General features: G+C 44.1%; 1 protein-coding gene across 6 annotated transcripts in view; it reads right to left on the bottom strand.

Annotated features, from left to right (window-relative positions):
- The window catches only part of IQGAP1 (IQ motif containing GTPase activating protein 1), a 135,380-nt gene that overhangs the window by 3,800 nt on the left and 106,644 nt on the right, over positions 1-24,936 (bottom strand). For all 6 annotated transcript variants that reach the window (XM_086364465.1, XM_086364459.1, XM_086364460.1 and 3 more), the window contains 19 exons: positions 23,455-23,625; positions 22,341-22,424; positions 22,164-22,235; positions 21,998-22,067; positions 21,398-21,606; positions 20,171-20,326; positions 19,770-19,933; positions 18,376-18,600; positions 15,690-15,830; positions 15,515-15,599; positions 13,945-14,177; positions 13,001-13,133; positions 11,186-11,288; positions 10,397-10,532; positions 9,916-10,003; positions 7,680-7,892; positions 6,773-6,939; positions 4,662-4,784; positions 864-972 (listed from right to left, as the gene is read on the bottom strand). In XM_086364465.1, coding sequence (XP_086220591.1) covers positions 864-972; positions 4,662-4,784; positions 6,773-6,939; positions 7,680-7,892; positions 9,916-10,003; positions 10,397-10,532; positions 11,186-11,288; positions 13,001-13,133; positions 13,945-14,177; positions 15,515-15,599; positions 15,690-15,830; positions 18,376-18,600; positions 19,770-19,933; positions 20,171-20,326; positions 21,398-21,606; positions 21,998-22,067; positions 22,164-22,235; positions 22,341-22,424; positions 23,455-23,625 — 2,682 coding nt within the window. The remainder of the gene's footprint in view (positions 1-863; positions 973-4,661; positions 4,785-6,772; positions 6,940-7,679; positions 7,893-9,915; positions 10,004-10,396; positions 10,533-11,185; positions 11,289-13,000; positions 13,134-13,944; positions 14,178-15,514; positions 15,600-15,689; positions 15,831-18,375; positions 18,601-19,769; positions 19,934-20,170; positions 20,327-21,397; positions 21,607-21,997; positions 22,068-22,163; positions 22,236-22,340; positions 22,425-23,454; positions 23,626-24,936) is intronic.

The following is a 24,936-nucleotide window of genomic DNA, read 5'->3' as shown; positions in this document are numbered from 1 at the left end:
GCTGGACGTTACCCAGGAGTCCTCTCAATGCCCTTACGTTTTTTAATGCAAAAAAAAAAAAAAAAGAGAGAGAGAGAGAGAGATGTTTCAAAATAAAAATCAGGGATAGTTATGTTACAAAATGATTCACTGCAGAATTCTTGAATTTAAAAAGGGATTCAGAGGGGAATTCCCTGGTGGTCCAGCAGTTAGGACTTGGTACTTTTATTGCCCGGGGCCTAGGTTCAATTCCTGGTGGGGGAACTAAGATCCCAAAGCTGCATGGTGTGGCCAAAAGAGTCATATTGCATAACAGCTTCAGACTGGAAACCCAGGCCCATCATTTATTTTTTTCATTCTGATGTAACTCACGCTGTTTGTCTGCTATTTGTTCTGTGATCCCTATTTATTAACTTACACTCAGTAAAAAGTTGCTTTCTCTCAAAAAAAAAAAAAGTTCCCAAAATATAAAGTGAGATTCAGTTTACAAAGATGCAATTTACACACATCTTATCAGAAGTATACCTTTAAACCCCCTATATCAAATCAAAATGAGACGGGGGAAAAAGAGATTTCAAGCTACTGAAAAAGTTCATGATTTTGTACTGTCAAGATCTGTACCTAAGCATTTTATTCAAGTCCAAGGTGTCCGTTAATTTAGTGGCAACCCTAAGTGGAAGCTTCAGGTATGCTCTCTGGAGATTCATACGTCTGCAAAAGCTCACTAGCCCAAACAGACCAAATCAGACACTCAGAAGTCCTCAGCTCACTGCCAAGTGTGGCAGCTTTCCTCACACGGGTCTGCTTTTCTCCCCTTTCCTACCCTGACAAGGGCACAACTATCTCACACGCAGAGCTGTCAGTTTTACCCCGTGCAGACCCACCTGATAATGTAACATAAACGTCTCCATTTGAACTCCCATGAACTTGGCCTTCACTTCGAAGTCTCCAACTTCTTCTGTTGGACTGATTTCAAAGATGACGTTTTTAAACCTGTTTGAAACACAACATGAGGGTTTGATTTTTGTGTTCTCACATAAAAATATTCTGTGAAGTCTGGAAAGGAGATGAGCTCAGTGTTCAGCAATGAAAAGGGGGACAAAATAAAGGTGCAAAGTGCTTTCACAGGTGGGGATGTGTGTGATATTGATGCTGTAATTACCATCTGCTTTGGGATCTGGAGAGAAGGGTGGCAACCTCTCCTGGGAGAATGTGCTTCCCACGGAGAGAGGCACCGTGAGGAAGGACACAGTGACCTCTGAAGGAACGACGTCAGGAGTCGTCCTGGCCTTCCATGTGGCCACTCCCGAAACGTGACAGTAAAGGGAGAATCAAGAGGAGATGGGGCTAGGAGCAGGAGGAAAAGACAGATGTCTGAAAACAAGCATGTCTGAGGACTGGAAATGGTACACAAACAAAGCAGGGGTCAGAACCAAAAGAACCAAGACAGCAGGTGTTCTGGAAGGAGTAGGTGCTATAGATGTAAACGGACTGAGTACTACTAAAGATAAACTGCTATTACTGAGAATATTCAAGGTACCACTCACTCGTAACATGTTACATGCCCAGGAGTTTTATGGCACCAGAAGGTGGGAGCAAGCTGTTCTCTAGGTGATCAAAGCGTGTCACCCCAGATTTTCAGAACTCAACTATGGAGCAAACTGATCTATCATAAACAGACCCGAGAACCATGGAGGATGCAAAAGAGGTCACTGAGAAGCTAGACGAGAGGTTACAGAGTCCACAGGCTAAAACACACGCGTTTTACTCAACAGGAGACTCTCATCGGTTTTATAAAGATATTATTTTACGTAATAAGTAATTTTATTTTAACTGGTTTGGTTTGTCATCTGGTTTCTAAGTCTGTGGTAGCAAATTATTAAATAATGATAGGCACCTGAACAGTAAAAGGAAATAATGACAAAAAAGAAGGGAATAAATAATAAGTTATGAAACAGGTCTGAAAAACACATACAGTGCTAATCTAAAAAACAAACAAACAAACCCAAAACACCAAGGTGCTCAATTGAAAAAATAATCAGAGAAAACAGATAATAAGCCATGTTTAAATACACACACCCCCCCCCAAAAAACCTCAACTAGAATTCTAAAAAATGCAAAATTTAAAAGTGCTATCTTTTTTATTTATTAAGTCAAAAATATCAAAAATTGCTTTGTTATTCAATTATGGTAAAGAATTATTGAGGTAAGAGAGTTCCAGAAAAACATCTATTTCTGCTTTATTGACTATGCCAAAGCCTTTGACTGTGTGGATCACAATAAACTGTGGAAAATTCTTAAAGAGATGGGAATACGAGATCACCTGACCTGCTTCTTGAGAAACCCATATGCAGGTCAGGAAGCAACAGTTAGAACTGGACATGGAACAACAGACTGGTTCCAAATAGGAAAAGGAGTATGTCAAGACTGTATATTGTCACCCTGCTTATTTAACTTATATGCAGAATACATCATGAGAAACGCCGGGCTGGAAGAAGCACAAGCTGGAATCAAGATTGCCGGGAGAAATATCAATACCCTCAGATATGCAGATGACACCACCCTTACGGCAGAAAGTGAAGAGGAACTAAAAAGCCTCTTGATGAAAGTGAAAGAGGAGAGTGAAAAAGTTGGCTTAAAGCTCAACATTCAGAAAACGAAGATCGTGGCATCTGGTCCCATCACGTCATGGCAAATAGATGGGCAAATAGTGGAAACAGTGTCAGACTTTATTTTTCTGGGCTCCAAAATCACTACAGATGGTGATTGCAGCCATGAAATTAAAAGATGCTTACTCCTTGGAAGGCAAGTTATGACCAACCTAGATAGCATATTCAAAAGCAGACACATTACTTTGCCAACAAAGGTCCATCTAGTCAAGGCTATGGTTTTTCCTGGTCATGTATGGATGCGAGAGTTGGACTGTGAAGAAGGCTGAGCGAGGAAGAATTGATGCTTTTGAAGTGTGGTGTTGGAGAAGACTCTTGAGAGTCCCTTGGACTGCAAGGAGATCCAACCAGTCCATTCTGAAGATCAGTCCTGGGTGTTCTTTGGAAGGAATGATGCTAAAGCTGAAACTCCAGTACTTTGGCCACCTCATGCGAAGAGTTGACTCATTGGAAAAGACTCTGATGCTGGGAGGGATTGGGGGCAGGAGGAGAAGGGGACGACAGAGGATGAGATGGCTGGATGGCATCACCGACTCGATGGACGTGAGTCTGAGTGAACTCTGGGAGCTGGTGATGGACAGAGAGACCTGGCGTGCTGTGATTCATGGGGTCGTAAAGAATCGGACATGACTGAGCGACTGAACTGAACTGAAGTACTTTCATACACATTTCGGACACTGTTTGAAAATATTTTGTAATATTAATACATGTGAGTTAAAAAATTTTTTTCAACTGCTATGGAAAATAGTATGGCAGTTCCTAAAAATATTAAAAATAGACTTTATCATATGATCCAGTAATTTCACTTCTAGGTATACATCAAAAAGAACTGACAGCAGGGTCTCAAGAGAGATTTGTACTTCCATGTTCAGTGTAACATTATTCACAACAGCAAAAAGATGGAAGCAACCCGTATGTCCATCAAGGGACAAATGGATAAGCAAAATGTGGTTCACACATACAGTGAAAAGCGACTCAGGCTTAAAAAGGAAGAAAACCTGTCACAGGTTACAACCTGCATGAGCCCTGAGGACATCATGCTAACTGAAGAAAGTCAGACACAAAAAACAAGTATATTATTCCCCTTGTATGAGGCAACTAGGAGTCAGACTCATAGAATCAGAGAGGAGAATGCTGGTTTCCCAGGGCTGGGGGAAACGGGAAACGGGAGTTGTAATTTAATGGGTACAGTTTCAGTTTTCTAAGATGAAAAGGTTCTGGAGACGGGCTGCACAACAATGTGAATGCACTTAACGCTACTGAACCACACACTTAAAAGCCGTTCAAAGGGACCTCCCTGGCGGTCCACGGTTAAGTAAGACTCCAGCTTCCAATGCACGCAGCATGAATTCGATCCCTGGTTGAGGAACTAAGATCACACATGCCTCACAGTGTGGCCAAAAACTACTTAAAAAAAATAGTTAAGATGGTAAATTCTATGTTTTGTGTTTTTCACAATAAAAAAAATTATACACTGACCAGAAATTGCATTAGGCATCTATCATAAAATAAATACTCAGAGGTAGAATCAAAGATTACATTATAAAGGTGTTATTACATGTGTAATATTGTAAAAAGTAAAATCAACTTAAAATATTCTATAATAGGTAAATGGTTAAATTAAAACTATAGTATTAAAAATTATGTGGTCATTCAAACTATGTGAAAAATGCTCACAACATGTAATGAGGAAAAAGCTGGATACATGACTATAAACAGTATCATTCCAATTTATGTTAAAAAAAAAAAAAGTAGGAAAGTGAGTGAATAACCTTTATGTGAATAGAGGCCTATTAGGGAAAAGATACAAATACATTCCCTTCTATGAAAGACCAACTAACTCTGGGTATTAGGCCAAATTCTGCATATAACTGATTAATTAATCAATTACAAACACACATAAAATATAATAATGATTATCCAGATAAGAGAAAGTCAATAAGATAAAGCTATGACAAACACAGAAACAAAAATAATCAATATATAAAATAAAGTTAAAAAGTAAATACTCACTGATTCACTTGCAGGTCCTCAATTTCCAAAAGAACTCCTTTTTCATGCAGTCTTGCTGCCGTGTATTTTAGAGAGATCTTTTTGCTTTTCTTCCCTTTCATTTCCCTAGGCTTTTTGGAGACCCTGTAAAGACCACATTATGTCACTTTCTATACGTTACTATCTACTGTGAATCTCTGTTGGTCACTCAAGGATATGAGGTTGGAAAACAAACTTCCCAAACCCAAGCGTAAGTAACAAAGCAATTCTAAAATGGCAAATGAATGCGAGGATTTCTACTTCAGGGAACTATACTGAAGGGAATCCCACAGGAGTCACTCTTAGCCCCCTTGGCTGTAAAGAGGAAAAAAAAAATACCTTAGAATGTGTAATTTTTAAAAAAGTTTAAGTCAGCATAGCAACACAGAGGAATGGGAACAAGGAAAAAGAAACAGATGTTAGCAGGCCACTGGGATAATCAAGGCAAGAAGTGGTAAGAAAAGTAAGCTAGGGAGGAACTGAGACGAAGGAGAACAGGATCTGGGACTCTCGAGGGAGGGCTCTCAAGAAATGGGACAGAAAAGCTGGTAGTTGTATAAAAAGTAATAATCCCTACAGCTGGCAACTGAGTATCTATCAAAATCACAACTACATAACATTTTGAAGCTGGCAATTACATTTCTAGAAATTTATCTTAAAAAAATATGCCTACATTTGCAAAATGATATATGCACAAGAGGCTATTTGTTAACAGAATTTTTTATAATAAGTAACTGGAAACAACATCAATGTCTGTGATGGAGAACTGACTCAGCGGTTACTTTATCTCCACAGTGGAATACCATGCAGCCATTAAAAAGGAAATGAGAGCCTAGCTCTGTCTGCTTAGAAGGCCTGAAACAATAATGGCTCTGGCAATGAGCACATCTAGTCCCTAGATTTCGGTTTCTAAATACCATTCTTCGTTAAAAGGAACAAAGGATGTTTGGAAAAATAGCTGATTCCAAGCCTGGAGAGGGGAGAATACAAACTGAACCAGAAACATCTTATGTCACAAAGTCAAGAGCTGCTCAGAGAATGACAGGGACATTTCAGAAGGATAGAGGCGCCAACTCCGTGGGCTCAGCTACGTGAATCTGATTTTTACCCCTTCACGTCAGCCCTGCCTTACTTTGGGAAGTCTTCAGGGAGGGAGAGAAAAGACACAGATGGGAAGAGTAAGCAGGCTAGGGAGAGGGGAAGCTGATGGGCTAAACACAGTGCATCGATTGACAGCTGAAAGGTACATGGGTGCTTATGGTTCTGTTCATAGATTTTTCTGGGGTTTGAAAAATCTCAAAATGAAGAGTTGGGAGTAAATAATAAATAGCCTTCTAGCAAGCAGAACCTATGCTTAATCACTTCACCTCTATGGATTTTCAATTTCCCTCCCTGAAAAATGGGCAGACTGATGGTTTGTGGCCAGCACCAAGGAGGCTGCATCAGTTCTTCCTTGGAAGCTGAGAAAAAATCATGGTCTGGGAGCCTGTGCTCAGGAAGTACTGAGGCCAAGGAATTTAACTATTTATGTTAATATTGTTTCTTAAGTGAGTTTTGAGGCACATCCTGGTTTAGGGGCCACTAAATGACCCCTTTACAAGGTTCTTTAATTTCTAGGGCCGAGAAGATACTTTGGAGCACAGGATGTTTAGAAAGAAGCATCCTTGAAACCCTCCACACATTATTTATTTACACCATACCATAACAAATGGAGGGCTTCCCGGGTGGCTCAGTGGTAAAGAACCTGCCTGCCAATGCAGGAGATGTAAGAGACTTGGGTTCGATCCTTGGGTCGGGAAAATCCCCTGGTGAAGGAAATGGCAACCCATTACGGTATCTTTGCCTGGGAAATCCCATGGAAAGAGGAACCTGGCAGGCTACAGTCCATGGGGTCACAAAAGTTGGACACGACTGAAGTGACTTAGCACGCACGCACACATAATAAATGGAACTAGGAAATTACAAACGGTTAGAAGCCAAACAAAGGACTAATGCAATAAACAGATCCAGTGTGTTGTCAGTAAAAAGCGCCAATGTCACTTTAGTTGCCTCTGCGTCTTCCCCTGACATTGATTCGTTATAAAGATACTCACTTGCCCTTGCTGGCTAAGTTATCCAGGCAGGTCTTGATGTAGCTTTTATAGTAGTCCACCTGCTCTCCATAAAAGGTGGCCTTAGAGTTCAGGGCAGCGTATGTCTGCTGCAGTTTCACCAGCTCAGCCTTCCTCCTCTGTCGGTATCTCCGCTGATTCCGAATATCCTGAGACATAATTATTAAAACCCAAAAATAATGATGTCATGTGCTTCTCGAACCATTAACACTAGAATCTGGCAGTGTTTAACTCGGCCTTGCTTGACCACATGTTCATCATAGGCAGCAGTTTTATGCTCAAAAATTAACAAAGAAATTCAGACCTTATCCATTTCCCCCCCATCTCTATTTTCTAGAGGCAGGGAAAATGGGTTACTTTCACAGACGGTCTCAGAATCAACTTGCAAAGCTTGTTTATACATCTTAAATATGTTGTCAGGAGAGGGAGAAAAAAATAATTTTAATATAACAAGTACCAAGCTGCAAGGTGTGTGTGGTGTGCCTTTAGTGCAACAGCAGAGGACGCATAAATTCCTTGGCCTGCACCAGAGCCCCTTACTTGAGAAGACTCACACAAATCTAGGATGTGATAATCGATCTGAAGCGAATTTCTATTGCAGTTATCATTAAAAAGAGCCAGAGGGATTCTTTAAGGTCAAAAGACAAACTGAGACACAGGAAACTCTAATCAGGCTGTTCCTCCTACTGATTTAGGCCATGGAATAAGCCATGGGAGGGCAGGCTGGGACCTTATGCTGGAAGGGCCAGAAGCGATTCCCGGGAGGAGAGGACCTGAATCGGCCCGTGAACTAAAGGTATGTTGCCCCTGGAACAGCTACCGTGTCCCCACAAGCCTCTGAGACAGCTTTCAACACGGCCAGGCCACTGCTGTCCCCTAAATGCCATACCCTGGCGATGTCATTGATCAGCTCCTGGTATCTGTTCTTTGGGTCTACAGTGCCAAGCTCTGTGAGCTTCTTCAAGCCTGACTGGATCTTCTCCTTCTTCTCTTGAAGACTGAGGTTGCTGTCTTCCTTTATGGTTTTGGACTTCTTCATCTTGTCCGGAGTTTTGGCGTCACGGATGGCGCGTCTCTGCATGGCCCGCTGATGCTCTGCTTCCTACAGCAAGAAAGAGGATGTCGTGGAGGGCCCCCACCCTAACCCACACTGGAGCCTATACAGCTCACACACTCTATTCTAGAAACAGAGGGTAACAAATTTATAGCCCCCGTCCCCCAGCCCAACACGAGACAAACTGCATGAAGCAGAGGCCATTCTCCTTTCATCTAGAAGAGAAACACCTATGAAGCTAGATGTTGGCGTCTTTTTTTTTTATGTTGACCATTAAAAAAATCCTTATTGAACCTGTCACAATATGGTTTCAGTTTTTTGGCTGTGAGGCGTGCAGGATCTTAGCTCCCTGACCAGGGACTGAACCTATACCCTCTGTATTGGAAGGCGAAGTCTTAACGACTGGGCTGTCAGGGAAGTCCCAAGATGCTGGCTTCATTCCTGGACTCCGAAGTTTAATCAGGAGATTGAACTCTACTGCATGCAAAATCCCTTACTCTTTCCCTATCGCATGTGGGATATGGAAACCATTTACTTTTACTTGAAACCTGGCATGATGAATGTGACAGTCACACCAATGCAATGCCAGTGGGCGGTGAATGTTTTATTCCCCCACCTCGTCACAGCTGGATCACCTTCAAGCCTGCCCTCTGCTTTCAAACGTGCTGCAAACTCCAGCGAAGAGACCCTTCTTGTATCTGGTATTTCTCCTGGTCACCAACCAACGTCTGTCTGTTGTGTTCCCACCCAACAAACGATCCACACCCGCCTTCCCCTTCTTTCAGCACTGTCCTCAAAGTCTGGCTATCATCACCAGTTCTCGTTACCATTCCTCTCACCCCAAATCCAGTGCCTTCTCTTAGCTGTTGCCTTGCTCATCTTCTCTGCGCACCTTCCTTGTCCTAGCAAGGGCTGGTGCCTCCAAAGGACCCAGGGTCCTTTCTTTATGACTGTTCTCTCTCAAAACCTCAATGATCACCTCTATGCTGATAGATCCTAGCATGTGGCTAAGGTTCTGGGACCCTATTTTGAATTGTTTATACTATGGATGTTTATACTCAGAAAGGTTGTGATTTTTCCCAACCTGGAGCAATTCCTTTCCCAATATTCCCTTTTCTTCTAATATCAAAACTACTGCTTATCATGTGATATAAAGAGCATGAACTGGAGTCAAGACAGAACCAGATCCAAGTTTGGTTCTGCTACTGTAAGCAAATGATCGTGGGCAAGTTATTTAACCTCAAGGGGGTCTCAGTTTTGTCATCTGTGAATGAGGAACCTTGGTTCAAGCCCCATACCTTCCTGATGCTTTGCTCCTCACTGGCCCCTTTCTTAATTTTTATTATTTTTAGGGTCAAGACCATGGTGAATTTTCAGTGGTTTTCTAATTGTTTCAGTTTATATGTCACATATATCAAAATGTATCATGAGTTCACAGAACTCAGGAGCCATATTCTACTCTTCTCTCCTACCTACCAAGGCATTTAGCAGAATTCTAACTATAGGACTTCCCTGGCGGTCCAGTGGTTAAGAATCCACCTGCCAATGCAGAAGACATGAGTTCCATCCCTGGTCTGGGAAGATCCCACATGCTTCGGGGCGACTAAGCCCATGCTCCAGAACTACGGAAGCCCTCATGCCCCACCGCCTGTGCTCTGCAACAAGAGAAGCCACTGCAGTCAGAAGCCCATGCTCACGGCAAACAGAGAAAGCCCTCATATAGTAACAAAGACCCAGCACAGCCAAAAAATAAAACAATAAAATTTTTTAAAATTTTAGAAATACAATATTCAATAAATTTCTGGGCAGACTCACTGATTCTGTTTCAGGTTAAATTAAAGCACACAAACAGACTGTGTGCAAGTGCCAGTGAGCTCTGTGCCCTAGAAACATCTACCTCTGGATTTAGGGACCAACAGCTTTCTCAGGAAGCCCCGAATGCTGCCATCTGCAGACACATGCAGGCCCACCTCCCAGTGACCGCCTCTCGCCATCTGTGTCACCCGTCACATGCCCCCCACAGGAGCACCTGTCCATCTAATTACGGTACACGATAACCCCCAAACTTTACCTGTTCACTGGTGGCTGGTGTTTCTAGGATTTCAGTCAAGGTCTCTCCCGGCTGGAACCGGATGACATCCACAATTAAGCGTTTTGTGCTGAAAGGAGATTCAGGAGACATCTGAACATTAGCACCTGTCCTGCTTCCTCTTGAAGGGACCTCAGCAGGAGCAGAACAAACACCGCCTCCCAGAGTCCCACTGGGCAGCCCTAACACAGGTACTCGAAGCCCCAGGATCACTCCTGCAGCTATGACAGAGTGGGCGCTAAGGTCAGGATCTCAGAGATGCAAATTCATTTCAGCATCTCATTAGCAAATAAGGCAGGTAAGTTCTGTGCCAACTATACTACAGGAGATGACCAGAATTGTATTGGGCTTAAATGGCCAAGGTCATTTTAGGTATGAACAAGTGGACTCATTCAGCAAGACCAAGGGACAGGCGTGATCACTGGGTTACAGTCACTCCACTCCTCCTCCTTTCAATCCTCACTTCAGTAAGATGGTCCGAGCATCCATTTCTGCATTCTCATCTCCAGGCACATCGAACTTATTGGTCAGTGTGAGAGACACTTCCGTCTTAGCCAGTGCCTCCTTATTTGGGTCATTTAAATTGCCAGCACCTTCTCCTAAAGTTTTGGAAGGGTAGGAAAAATAAATCAATATGATAAAGAGAAAAGACATTGGAGAATAGATGATAATTCAAATAAAAGAAAATGCAAGTTTAAGAAGACAGTTGAACAGTGGCAAGGATACCCTTTAGTGAGAAAAAAAATATTATGCCAAATGATTAAGACAAAGGATCCCTAATAAAATAATAAATGTTTGACAAATCAACATTGTAATATTTCTCTCTCAAAATATCCTGTTCATTTCCTTTATAGGACTTATCATTTCTAGTTACATGATTATACGTATTGTTCCTGCTGTTCAGTTGCTAAGTTGTGTCTGACTTGTTGTGACTCCACAGACTGCAGCAGGCCAGGCCTCCCTGTCCCTCACCATCTCCCAGAGTTTGTCCAAGTTCATGTCCAATGAATTGGTGATGCCACCCAACCATCTCATCCTCAGATATGTATTATATCTGAGCATTTATAATATGCATTATATTTGAGTCCATTATCCACTGGACTTCAGTTCCTAACAGATGGGGATGGCACCTCATTTCTTCCCTGATGTGTAATTGGAGCACGAACAGCGTGGAGACAGATGAGGAGACAATCACAGCACTCCTGCCACGCTCCCCATCTCCAGCTTCCAGGCAGTTACGTCAGAACCTTACCTATCAGGGACTCGATGGTGGGCACCTCGCCGAGGTCGTCCAGCAGCTCGTGGATCGGATCATTGTGCTCCGGGGCAATGGCATCCTGGTGGTCTAACAGGAGCTGCAGCCACACATCCAAGGGTCAATTCCATTCACACACTCAACCCACCATCCCCCAGCCCCACCCACACCACCTAACAGCACAAAAGAGGTTAGATAACAAAACTCCTGTGTTTTCAAGAACTGACAAGTTAATCCTCAACAGACTGACCCAAATAAACAACATGACACATAGAGCAACATGCTGGCCTGTGATGTATGAAGAAGAAATACTGGTACTCTCTCAGTCAGTCAGTTCAGTCACTCAGTCGTGTTCGACTCTTTGCGACCCTATGAATCGCAGCACGCCAGGCCTCCCTGTCCATCACCAACTCCCGGAGTTCACTCAGACTCACGTCCATCGAGTCAGCGATGCCATCCAGCCATCTCATCCTCTGTCGTCCCCTTCTCCTCCTGTCCCCAATCCCTCCCAGCATCAGAGTCTTTTCCAATGAGTCAACTCTTCGCATGAGGTGGCCAAAGTACTGGAGTTTCAGCTTTAGCATCATTCCTTCCAAAGAAATCCCAGGGCTGATCTCCTTCAGAATGGACTGGTTGGATCTCCTTGCAGTCCAAGGGACTCTCAAGAGTCTTCTCCAACACCACACTTCAAAAGCATCAATTCTTCGGCACTCAGCCTTCTTCATAGACCAACTCTCACATCCATACATGACCACAGGAAAAACCATAGCCTTGACTAGACGGACCTTTGTTGGCAAAGTAATGTCTCTGCTTTTGAATATGCCATCTAGGTTGGTCATAACTTTCCTTCCAAGGAGTAAGTGTCTTTTAATTTCATGGCTGCAGTCACCATCTGCAGTGATTTTGGAGCCCCCAAAAATAAAGTCTGACACTGTTTCCACTGTTTCCCATCTCAGTACCAGCTATAAAGGATTTAAATGCACCATACAGAAGAAAACTAGCTTCACTGGTGGCTCAGACGGTAAAGCATTTGCCTGCAATGCAGGAGACCCGGGTTCGATCCCTGGGTTGGGAAGATCCCCTGGAGAAGGAAATGGCAATCCACTCCAGTACTGTTGCCTGGAAAATCCCATGGACAAAGGAGCCTGGTAGGCTAAAGTCCATGGGGTCGCAAAGAGTCAGACATGACTGAGCGACTTTACTACAGAAGAAAGAACAAGGAAGCTCACAGACTTCAATACTCAAGTTATCAATGTACTCTACAACCAGTTCAAATGACTCATACTCATGCTTTCGCGTAAAGCTTCTGGTATATAATATCTTTTAATTCAGAGAAAAGTGCATCAGATCAACATTATTATTAATTCAGGGCCATTCGCCAAATCCTACATGGTGATGTGGTCAAAAATGACAATCACTGAAATTTCATTTTACTTCCTCATTTCATGTTCTATATGCCCCCAAAGGGGAAAAGGAATGAATTGTAAAAACAGTATTTTATCCAGTCACTATATCAGGGGTCACAACAGAAATTCTGAAGCCCACCCACGGGGCTTCTGATTCAGCTGGCCTGAGGTGGGGTTCCGGAAATTTCGTTTTTAAAAGCCAGCCCAGATGATATTGACACAGGTGGCCTGGGGATCACTTGGAGAAAGTTAAGAAAAATAAGCAAAGGAAGATAAGAAACAAGGCAGATGTAATGTCAGTAAGATCTAAGGATGGGGAGGTATCTGGCGTCCAGAGACAGTGGGCAGCAGCCAGAGAAGGCAATTAAGGCAGAGCAATGGAATTACATCACTGAAGAATACTTACCGTGTGGGTGTTGATGATCTCGCCGATGGAGATGTAGATCACTGGCTTGGTGAGGGTCACTAAATCGGAGTATTCATCCACATTAAACTTATCCTGAAGCTCTGGGACATCACAAGCAGTTTGGAAAAACCGTCTGAAAATAAACACAGGAGCCGGGCCCCGACAAGTGCCACGCGTTTAAGAAGCTGATGAAGGAAGGATACCCCACAAACCCTTAGAACGGTGAGTTCAAACAGAAGCCAGGCAAGACGGTTGACTCGAGAGAAACCACAGCATGTCCGTTGTGCCTGACAGCCCTGGGACGTTGGTGCTCTTTCCACTTTATTCTAGTTCTGCCCACAAGAACCGCTCAACCGTAATTTAAGACGGTTCTCAAACACCAGTTGTTGTTAGTGGACCCAACTCTCGAAGACAACGCCCTGAACTCACAACTCAGTGATTAACTTACAAATACTAAAAGTGCTCTCCAATTCTCCTCTGACTGCAAAGTAACACATGCCTATGTAGACATTATGTTTATGTTAAGTATTGTCTATTTCATAGGAACACATTTTACTTTTTAAAAATATTTTTTAAATATTATTTTTCATCTCTATTTTGGCTCTGTTGGGTCTTTGCTGCTGCTCACAGGCTTTCTCTCAGTGCGGGACATGGGCTTAGTTGCTCCACGGCATGTGAAATCTTTCCAGACCAGGGATCCAACCCATGTCCCCTGCACTGGCGGGCGGATTCTCAATCACTGGACCACCAGGGAAGTCCAGAACACATTTTAATAGCTCGCATATGTTCCTCATCATCATCTGGAGCTCTGAGCGCATCAGGCACGTATCCTACGGTACTGTGGTCCAGGGAATTCTGGGTGTGGTATTTCATCTCGTTTTTACCCTTAAGAGTTAGAAACACGCCCACAGAGTATTTTATGTACCTCATCCCTTTCTCCTTACCTGAATTTCTGGTAGGACTGGGAGAGGTATTCATTAATAATGCTCAAATGAGCGTTATCTCCCAGGAACATCTTATTGGAAGCTGCGTGCTGGAGCATCTTGGCAATGGACCCGAGATTGCGACGTTGGTCTGTGGTGAGCTGGCCTCCTGCCGACAGGTCAATGATGTCAAAGGCATCAGGAGCAACAATGGCTGGATTCATGTATCGGTAGTAAAGCAAGTTGCCAATAATCTGGGAACAAAGGAAAAAGAAATGGGTGTTAAAAGCCACTTCAACAAGTAAGCCACAAATGACTTTGCTAACAAAACCAGAATATGTGGCCCTGTGAGGAGGGGGGGGGGAACACTCTACACACACACACACACACCCCTTTTCTCAAGGCCTGAAACTAAAATGACCAAATCCCTCAACTGGATGCAGAAAAAAAAAAGAAAATGAGAACAGAACTGAAAATCACTACAATGAAAGAACAGATTCTGAAGGTAAAAATGGTAGACATGAAGTCTGTTATCCAGCATTTTAGGGCATTCTTTGTCCACATATCACGGCAGCAGATAAAGCCGTGTCAGCCACATGTACTTTTCATTACCATGGAGGTGGGCACTCATTCTAAGAAGCTAAAACAAATCCTTGAACATGACCTAGCGTCATCTGTCCAACCCCCACCATCCTCATGCTGCAGACATCAAAGGCAGACAAGTTAATGTCTCTGAAATCAAAGCCACTCAACACATATCTCTTCTACAGAAGAATTCAAAGACAGTCAAAGCATTTCCCCTGGAGTTGCATTCAGAAAAAAAGAAAATGAATTCACCTGAACAGAAAGTCTAGAATCGAGGCCTCACTGTAGGAAAGCAGAGAGCTAGGAGAGAAGAAAAAAGCGTTCAGATTAAGGAAAAAAAAAAAAGAGGGAGCACAGCTGAGTAAGAAAGAGTCATCAGCAACAGCCTTAGCGCAAACTGTGCTTGCTACCATTCATCTGGCCACCAGCAGAGGGAGCAAGTCTTCAGCAAAAAGGACTCAAAGAAATGCTATCTCAAGACAGAAAAATCCATCTTCTCCACTTGGTTGATAGCCATGTGCCATTCGAACAACATAGGAACTATACAGGAACTAAAAGAGGTATCACTTACTGTTTACAATCACTTTCAAAACCTCAGGCTCAATGGCAAGCTACTGACAAAATCTATGCTAAGGTCCTTATTACTAAAGGTCTAAGGAGAGGAACAGCTACCCACTCCAGTATTCTGGCCTAGAGAATTCCATGGACTGTATAGTTCATGGGGTCGCAAAGAGCTGGACACGACTGAGAGACTTTCACCTTTACTTTTCATTTTCAAGGTCAGGCTTAGTCCTGGAGAAGGAAATGGCAACCCGCTCCAGTATTCTCGCCTGGAGAATCCCATGGACAGAGACCAGCAGGCCAGTCCATGGGTTCTCACAGGGGCAGTCACAACTAAGCAACTAAAACAAACAAAGTGAAGGTCGAAGGCCAGGCTTGGTCTGGGCACTTTTCCCTCCAAGGGCTATTATCGGAAGGGAAAGAACGTGCCAGCTTTTGGTCTTACCTTCAACAGCTCATCCTCACCAGCATCAGGGAACTTCTCGTGTAAGGAGTCCTTCAGCACTTTGGCAATGAAGCGCATCCCGTAGCTGTAGGGTAGACAAAACTTGGTGAGAAGGACTGGGAGCTGGAGGCCACTAGTGCTGGGCTCTAAGGGGGCCACAGCGGGCGACACTCACGGGATTTTGTCCACAGAGCTGATGATGGCTGCCAGGAACTTGTCAGTCACAGCCCGCATGTTCCGGATGGAATTGTCTAGCCGAGTCCTGACTTCCTCATGAGAGAGGGCCTGTTCTGGGGTCACGTCATAGGGCAGTTTGCTGGGAAAGCAAAAATTACCCACAAGTATGTTAGACCATAACTTCATGGCAAATAGAAGGGGAAAAAGTAGAAGCAGTGACAGATTTTCCTTTCCTGGACAAAGGTCCATCTAGTCAACACTATGGCTCTTCCAGCAGTCATGTACAGATGTGAGAGCTGGACCACAAAGAAGGCTGAGTGCCAAAGACCGATGCTTTCTAACTGTGCTGTTGAAGACTCTTGAGAGTCCCTTGGACAGCAAGGAGATCCAACCAGTCCATCCTAAAGGAAATCAACCCTGAATATACATTAGAAGGACTAATGTTGCGGCTCCAATACTTCAGCCATCTGATGCAAAGAGCCAACTCATGAAAAGACCCTGATGCTGGGAAAGATTGAGGGGAAGAGAAGAAGGGGGCAACAGAGGATGAGAGTTGGATGGCATCACCGACTCAACGGACACGAGTCTGAGCAAGCTCCGGGAGATAGCAGAGGACAGGTGTGCTGCAGTCCACGGGGTTGCAGAGTCAGACATGACTTAGCAAATGAACAACAGCAGCATGCTAGACCAACAGCCTGAGGCGAGGCTGTGTCTTTCATAAGCAGAATGACCCAGAGAGACCAGGTAACTTTGTTATGCTCACAGAGCTGGTCAACGGTGGGGCCGGAACTGGGGCTCAGGTTTTCAGCTGTGACTTTGGAGCCTAGATCTATGTGCCAGGCACTGCGATAGGCATTTGGGATCAAAGTGCTAGAGACATGATAGCTTCCCGAGTTCCTCACGATTTGTACGTGTGGGAGAGACACACACGTAAGTATCTGTAAACACATCGTGCAACAATAAGAAGCTGACCGGAAGTCTTACAATGCTACAGAGAAGAGGCTTCTACTCAGATTGGAGGAATCGAGAAGACGTCCATAAGGAAGGAACATATGAACTCAGAAAAATGGGAGAAAAAAAAAGTCTTCTAGGAAAGAAGATCAAACACAAGGAGGTATGAGGAGGAGAGATGAGAACATTAAAATAAATAGAGGCCAGGTCATGGAAGGCCCTGTGTGTATTGCTAAGTCTGGACTTTCCCAGAAGCCAGGGAGAGCCATTTAAGGGACAGGAGATCTGAATTTTGAAGATTACCCCCCGAGAACCTCATGTATGATCTAACCCTGCTGCTGCTACTGCTGCTGCTAAGTCGCTTCAGTCGTGTCCGACTCTGTGCGACCCCATAGACAGCAGCCCACCAGGCTCCCCTGTCCCTGGGATTCTCCAGGCAAGAACACTGGAGTGGGTTGCCATTTCCTTCTCCAATGCATGAGAGTGAAAAATGAAAGTGAAGTCGCTCAGTTGTGTCCGATTCTTAGCAACCCCATGGACTGTAGCCCACCAGGCTCCTCCATCCATGGGATTTTCCAGGCAAGAGTACTGGAGTGGGGTGCCATTGCCTTCTCCGATGATCTAACCCTACTCTACACCAAATGAGAGGCCCACTGCAGATCACGCTGCTCACATCTCTAGCCCTCACCCAAGCTAGATAAAATCAGAAACATTTTGGCTCTCTGAGCTGTATTCCCCAGCATTTCCCATATTCTGGTGACAAATTCCTGCTCTGGATGTATTAACGTAGGTGTTAAACTATGGCCCAGGCACAGAAGTCTCCTGGATTATGGTAATTTAGTTGGCCTAACTTGCAGTGTTCCAGGGCAGCTCATCATTTGCCCACAGCATCTCCTGTTCCCTCTCACAGAACATAGATATCTCACTCAGATCCAGGTGTCTCTTCCCACCTAACCCCATTTCTGCGATGCCTGTGTCCTTCCAGTCCTAGGCTCTCTGAGCTCCTTTCATCTGCCAACATTTGCACAGGAAGACTCTGCACTCGGCAGGGCCCATCACATCCTCCAGCCTCTGCCACGTGACGCTCACCCACTCAGAGAGGCTCTCATCAACCACTCTAAGTTAGCTCCCACTTGTATGCTTCATCACAGCTCCCTACAAAACTACAAAACTTCACAAAACTCCTCTCAGCTTGCAACTTCATTTCTATGTACCTGTCTCATCTCTCCAAACTATGAACAGAGGGCAGGGAGTGTGTTGGTTTCAATCATTATTGTATGTCTCATCTGTTATTGTATTTTTTTATTTGTTTGTTTGTTTAATGTAGACCATTTTTTTAAGTCTTTATTGAATTTGTTTCAATATTGCTTCTGTTTTACGTTTTGTTCTGGCTGAGAGGCATGTGGGATCTCAGCTCCCCAACAAGAGATTACCCACACTCCACCCCACTTAGAAAGTGAAGTCTTAACCACTGAACCGCCACAGAAGTCCCCAATATCGTATTGCTATATGTGCATTTAACCCACTGTCTGGCACTTAGGAAGTACTCTATAAATATTTGCTAAATAAGTGAAGAAATTACCAACTTACCAACTCAACTACTTAAAGAAGAGGTTTCTATGGAAAAACTATTTGAACAATTACTAACTTTCAAATCAAAAAAATATTAACTGCTTAAAAAGAGAGAGAAAATACTAAGAGCATGAAAGAAACAGGGGCTGTGATGATCATACCTCGCCTCTCCTGTCTGGGACTCCATCTGGTTAACCCAAGACTTGTAAATATCCACGGGGTCAGTTTTGATGTTGAGGGTCTTGTCATCCATGATCTCCTTCACCACTGGAGCCAAGATCTGTCTGAGTGCATTCTGGCCCCGGGCGCCACGGTTGAAACTCACAACCATCTTAATAACTGTTGGATTTCCTGTCACAATCTCTTGAATCTGATCTACTTTCGACCTGTAAAACACAAGAAACAAGTTCAATTCAAACTAATCACGAATCTACCAACTTTCAGATCCTTCCTACTTAAAGACTCCATCTCCTTAAAAACAGAAGTAGCTGGAAAGAGGTGGGTACATGCTTTCTCTAGAAACTTTCCTGATTCTCATCTGAATACAGAACCTGCCTGCTGCTGCAAACTCTTATCATGGGAACATGATCGGGTCTCTTATTAGCTAAAGATGGGAAAGTTTCCTGTTTGGATCAGTTTTTTAACAATTCTATCTTAATACAGAATGTTTCTAAAATTACTGGCAAATAAAATGTCTTATTCTATCATCTCCCCAGAAACAGCAACACTTTATATTAGTGTTTATATCAGTTCATTAGCATATTAGTTTTATCTTGTGTATACATGATTAGTTTATATTGGGTGTAGTACACATAGCATGAAAAAGTGAAAGTGAAACTGTTAATGGCTCAGTCATGTCTAACTCTTGTGATCCCACGGTCTGTAGCCCAACAGGCTTCTCTGTCCATGGGATTTTCCAGGTAAGAATACTGGAGTGGGTTGCCATTCCTTTCTCCAGAGGATCTTCACGACCCAGGGATCAAACCCAGGTCTCCCCCATTGCAGGCAGATTCTTTACCATCTGAGCCCCCAGGGAAGACCAATTAATTACATGTATACCACATATATATACACATATATGTGGTATACATGTAATTAATCAGTACTTTTAGTATAATTAGCTTGCATTAGTGTATAACATATATTGCTGTTGTGGTTTAATCCCTAAGTCGTGTCCGAGTCTTTGCAACCCTATCGATTGTAGCCCATCAGGCTCCTCCGTCCATGGGATTTCCCAGGCAAGAATACTGGAGCGGACTGCCATTTCCTTCTGCAGTTCTATCCTTGGATCAGAAAGACCCAAGGATAGAACCCACATCTCCTGTGTTGGGAGGTGGTTCTTTATAGCTGAGCCACCAGGGAAGTTCTATACTATATATTATTATGTTATATAAAAAACAGATGCTTCTTTAAAGTATTTCACACATATCACAGTGTGGAGAAAAGGCACAGACAGGCCTCAATCTCTAACTGGTAGCATCTGGCCTGAATCTCTAACTGGTAGCATCTGTGATGGAGTGGAGGGGTTCCCAGCCCTGCAGAAATCTGTCCCTACTTGATCTCCTCCTGCAGGGCTGTCTTGAAGAGCCGCAGGAGCAGGTACTCCTCACGCTGATTGGAGGCATAGTTGTAGAGAGTGAAGATCACAGAGTCCATGAACTTGGTGGACTTGTTCTGGGGCATCTGAAAGATCAGCTTCGCCAGGTAGGTGGGGTTGGTCTGAAACATAAACCACGGGATAAGTGATTTCCATGTAACGTGAAGGCTGGCACAAATATTCAAGACTTTTCAGCTTGAAGGATCAGGATGTACCTGAATAATAAAAGAAAAATAAGACAAGCCCTTTGCTCACCCCTCAGTGGAAATCAGAAAGACTTCCACAGAGATCCATGCATAAGGTTTTCTTGAGAAAAAAGTTAACTAAATTTTACAGTACTGATTCCAGGAGCCACTCACCTGCAGTAAATAAAATAAGTGTTGATACGCTTCCAATTTCTCTCTCTTCTCCTTGCTCAAAGCCTTCAGACCTCCCTTCTGTTTATTTAGCATCATCATATCAGACAACTGTTCCTTATTTTTTTTGGTAAGTTTTTTACTGTGGGAAACCACATCCTGTAAACAAACAAATATATACATAAATCAAAACGCTTTCAAAGATGCAACTCTGGGCATTACGGACAGGTTTTTAGCACCTAAAAACTTTCATGAAGGTCTACTGCACTGGCAGATCCCATTACATATCTTAGAATCACTTCCATCTGCTGTTGCTGTTTTAGTCACTCAGTCGTGTTTGACTCTTTGTGACCCCATGGACTGCAGCCCACCAGGCTCCTCTGATCATGGGATTCTCCAGGCAAGAATACTGGACTGGGTTGACACGACCTCCTCCAGGGGATCTTCCCAACCCAGGAATCGAACTCCCATCTCCTGCTTGGCAGGCTGATTCTTTACCACTAAGACACCTGGTAAGCCCTTGGAATCACTACATTGAATCCTATTTTCAGTATCAATCAAATCTATTCCTACTCAAATCTACTTATAAAGAACCTAATCCTAAAAATGTCCATTGATTCAGGAAACCAGCTTCTAGGAGTCTACCTTACAAAGTCTTATATACAATAAAAGCTACATACACTGAAACATTAACTGCAGTATTATTCTGTAATAAAAAAGTTGAAAATGCCAAATAGTCTGGAAAAAGATGTGACTCAGACTACTTCCTGATCAATTATTACACTGCCATTAAAAATATTTGTGATGATATCATATAAAATGTATCTTATCCTCTATATTAAATAAAAATGTAGGATACAAAATGATTGTTAGAGCAGTAGAATTATGGGATGATTTTTATCTATGCTTTTCTATTTTTAAAAAATACTTATTTGGCTGCCCAGGTCTTAGCTGTGGCAAGCAGACTTGTAGTTGTGCCATGTGGGATCTACTTCCCTGACCCGGGATGGAACCCCGGCCCACTGCACTGCAAGCACAGTCTTAGCCACTGGATGGATAAGACTTCTCTGTGTAAAGCTATATGATCAAATAATTTCATTTCTTATATAACATAAAAGAAAACGTACAGCATTCACTGAGAAGAAAGCCAGCCCTGTAAGGCGTAAAGGGGGGAGGCAGACGTGTCAAGTAGGACAGTGCTCCAAGGCCCTGGCTGGCACTGGACCATACCTGCAGTGTAATTTTATTTTTCACCAGCAGTCCGATTTTGATATCCATGAGATTGAGGTCATTCTCCAGCTGCTGGTTAGAACGGATAAGGGTAATAACCTCTTCCCGCATCTTCATAAGATCGAGCTCCTCCTGAAAATCCTGGTCACTTTGGTCGAGCAGGTGGACGAATTTCCGGACCACAATCATAGGCGGATCCTCGGCGTTGACTGACAGAGAGAAAGCATGTGTCAGATGAGGAATGGCATTCAGAAGAAGTTCTGTGTCTTGGAAAGCATCAGCATTGTCTTATATTTTAAAAAGAAAACAAAAGCAGCTCTATTCACACGTAAGACATTCGTTTATTTTTGAGATGTGCAGAGACAACCACCAAGTGCAATCTTCCTGGTCATGCTATTGCTGTGTTGTTATGTGGAAGGCAGATACGGCAAGCAGCAAGACACCAAGCCCTGGGTTAGCAAAGGAGCTTCAGTCACAAGCAGCACCCTGCCCCCCAAGCCTTGCCTGCAGGACAAGAAAAGAGATCCGTGGAGAATACCCAGAACCCGATGGCTCTCAGCCACTGCCTCAACTCTTCTCTGCTGAGCCACAGTTACTCACTGAGAGTCTTGTAGTCATCACGAGCTTTGTTTGCCCGGATAAAAGCCTGGATTTTGATAATGTCATTTATCTAAGGGACACAAAAGAAGATATTTCTCAATTCATCTGTCCACTGCAAACACAGCAAAATCGATTCTATGGGTGCTTCTCTCCCAGGGGTACTCACATGATCTCGGAAATACTGCAGGCGTTCTCTATAGCGCTTTCTAGCTTGGTGCATCCTTGCCAGAGACTGGATCTGTGGAGAAGGAGAGGGGGTCCCAGAAATGAGAAGAGCCCTTCATCTCCACACATGTCACGCTCGCGTGCCATGCTGACGAGAAACCCCGCCCAGGATACGTACCTTTATAACTTCATCTTTGTGGGAGCGCAGGTAAGCCAAGCGGTCTTGGTATGCCTTCTTCTGCTTGTATCCTCTCCACTGAGACTGAAATCCAAATGTTACAGAATATGCATCATTTCCCAAGGGTCATAGGAAGTTTAAAAAATCTCCCCCAAGACCAATTCGTGATACAGCTTTAAAAAGGACCATGCCCACCTGTGATAGGGGAAAGAGAGACTGGGCTGCACCTCCACCAGGAGAGCACCTGGCCAACTTCCACCTGTTGGAGGTGAGCACAGCGCTGGGCACTTTTCAAAGGGCATCCACACAGATGCTGACACTGGCTCCTCACAACCAATTGGTGAGGAAGGTAAGATAAACATTAGCATCCGCATTTACAGAGGAGGACACAAACTCAGAGAAGAGGCTCGCCACCACCTGACAGTGCTGGAGTCATAACTCCTAACTCAGAATTCTTTCCGAGCTTCCCTATCACTGAAGCAAAATCAGAGTTGCTTCTCTCCATATTCAAATCTCACGTAAAGGAATAGTCTTAGGAGACGGTGAGGTGCCGAGAACTGCCACTGAGCTGGACAAATGCCACTGAATACCATTAAGCACACGCTGATTATGTGGCAGTAGAGAAAGGGATGGTCAGAAGCCAAAATCCCACTCAGACAGTCGATCATAGACACTGACTGTTCATCACACCCAGACACTCGACTGTAGGCTCTGACTGTGCATCACACCCAGACACTTGACTGTAGATTCTGACTGTCCATCACACCCAGACACTTGACTATAGGCTCTGACTATTCATCACACCCAGACACTTGACTGTAGGTGCTGACTATTCATCACACTCAGACACTTGACTGTAGGTACTGACTGTTCACCACACTCAGACACTCGACTGTAGGTGCTGACTGTTCATTACACTCAGACACTCGACTACAGGTGATGACTGTTCATCACACTCAGACACTCGACTGTAGGTACTGTTCACACTCAGACACTCAACTGCAGGTGCTGACTGTTCATCACACACTCAGACACTCGACTGTAGGTGCTGACTGTTCATCAGTCTTGCTCTGGAAGCCCCCTTGCTGTCTGCACATAGAAGGCTCTGAAATACCTGAATGCAGGTGATGGCCGGGATCTGTTTCTTCAGGAAATTCATCCTGGATCGGAACTCCTGTCGGACTAAGTACCCCCGGCAGCAAGCCTGAAGCTTGGTGATCAAGCCTTCGTTGGCCAGCCAAAGCTGTTCCCGGTTATACGCAGCCGTTACCCCAGAGATGGAACTCTGAAAACACATCAGTCATGTGAGAAGACATACACATACAGAGTTTTAACATGGTGTCATCTGCAGTGCACACACTAACGCTCACAGCTTGCCAAGGCTATAGTTGCGGTGCACAGGCTTAGTGACCTCATGGCATGTGGGATCTTCCTGGACCAGGGATCAAAACCATGCCTCCTGCATTGGCAAGTGGGTTCTTTACCACTGAGCCACCAGGGAAGTCCCTATACTAGACCTTTAGCCAAGAAACAGGAATGAAGACTTCAGGTCTATTTTTCAAGGCCAAGTTGCCCTCACATCCCCTGGTAAAGAGTAAAAAATGTGACCTTCTTTGACCTCATATCATTTCCTTTACTCACTCACCTACCTAATGCTGACCATCCCAGGAAATGTGCTTGCTGATCTGGGGTCATACTGACAAGAAGACAGAGAGACAGGTGCCACCAAGGCCTGGAGCACCTGGAACGCCACAGAGGAGGGCCCTGTGGGGGAGTGGACAGACTACAGACGGTCTGGAGAAGCAGCCTAGTATGTTTGGACTGTTACTACCAGCTCCGGAGAACCAGCAAACCTTCAAAGAGGAATAAAACCATCAGATGTGTTTTTAGAAAAGCAGCATGGTTAGTTGAGTAGCTGATAGATTAGCGTGAGCGGGTGAATTAGAATCCTGGTGGCATATGATCCAAGTGAGAGCAGCCCTGGATCACGCTGGGTGAGGGCAGGAGTGCTGAGAATGGTTACTGAGAACACCTGCAAACCCACCTGATAGCCATAGTCCCTTCTTATCTTTGATGTCAGAGCTATTTCCCCCGCCTCCGGGCCACAATGTGTACAGTTAAAAGACTACATGAGGACCTCCCTGGTAGTCCCATGGTTAGGATTCTGTGCTTCCACTGCAGGGGGATGGGTTTGGTCCCTGGTCAGGGAATTAAGATCCCACATGACATGCAGTGCAGCAAAAAAAAAAAAAAAAAAAACCCAAATAAACAGAAACAAAAAGACTATATGACCTAGGGACAGTCCATGGGATGCAAGCAGAGCAGCTTGGTAAGATCTTTGGGAAGGAAAGCTCTTTAAGAGAGACAGACAGCTGGCAACAGGCCTGTCTGCTCTCCTCCCCGTCTTCCTACTGCCTGCCTGCCTTCCTTCTGGAGGACAAGGTGACCTTGAGAATGGCAGAGCAGGAAGACAGAGGACCTTGGGACAGACCTGACTGTGGAGCCACTACACCTTCCCTGGATGCTCAACTCCAGAATTACTTTATGTGAGGAAAAAAAAAATACACCCTTATGTACTATTCCAGCCCTGATGTTC

Source organism: Bos grunniens, chromosome 21 (assembly GCF_055505025.1).
Source record: "Bos grunniens cultivar Pamir isolate PY7600 chromosome 21, Bosgru_T2T1.0, whole genome shotgun sequence".
Lineage (NCBI taxonomy): Eukaryota > Metazoa > Chordata > Mammalia > Artiodactyla > Bovidae > Bos > Bos grunniens.
This window is presented reverse-complemented; position numbering and strand designations above follow the sequence as displayed.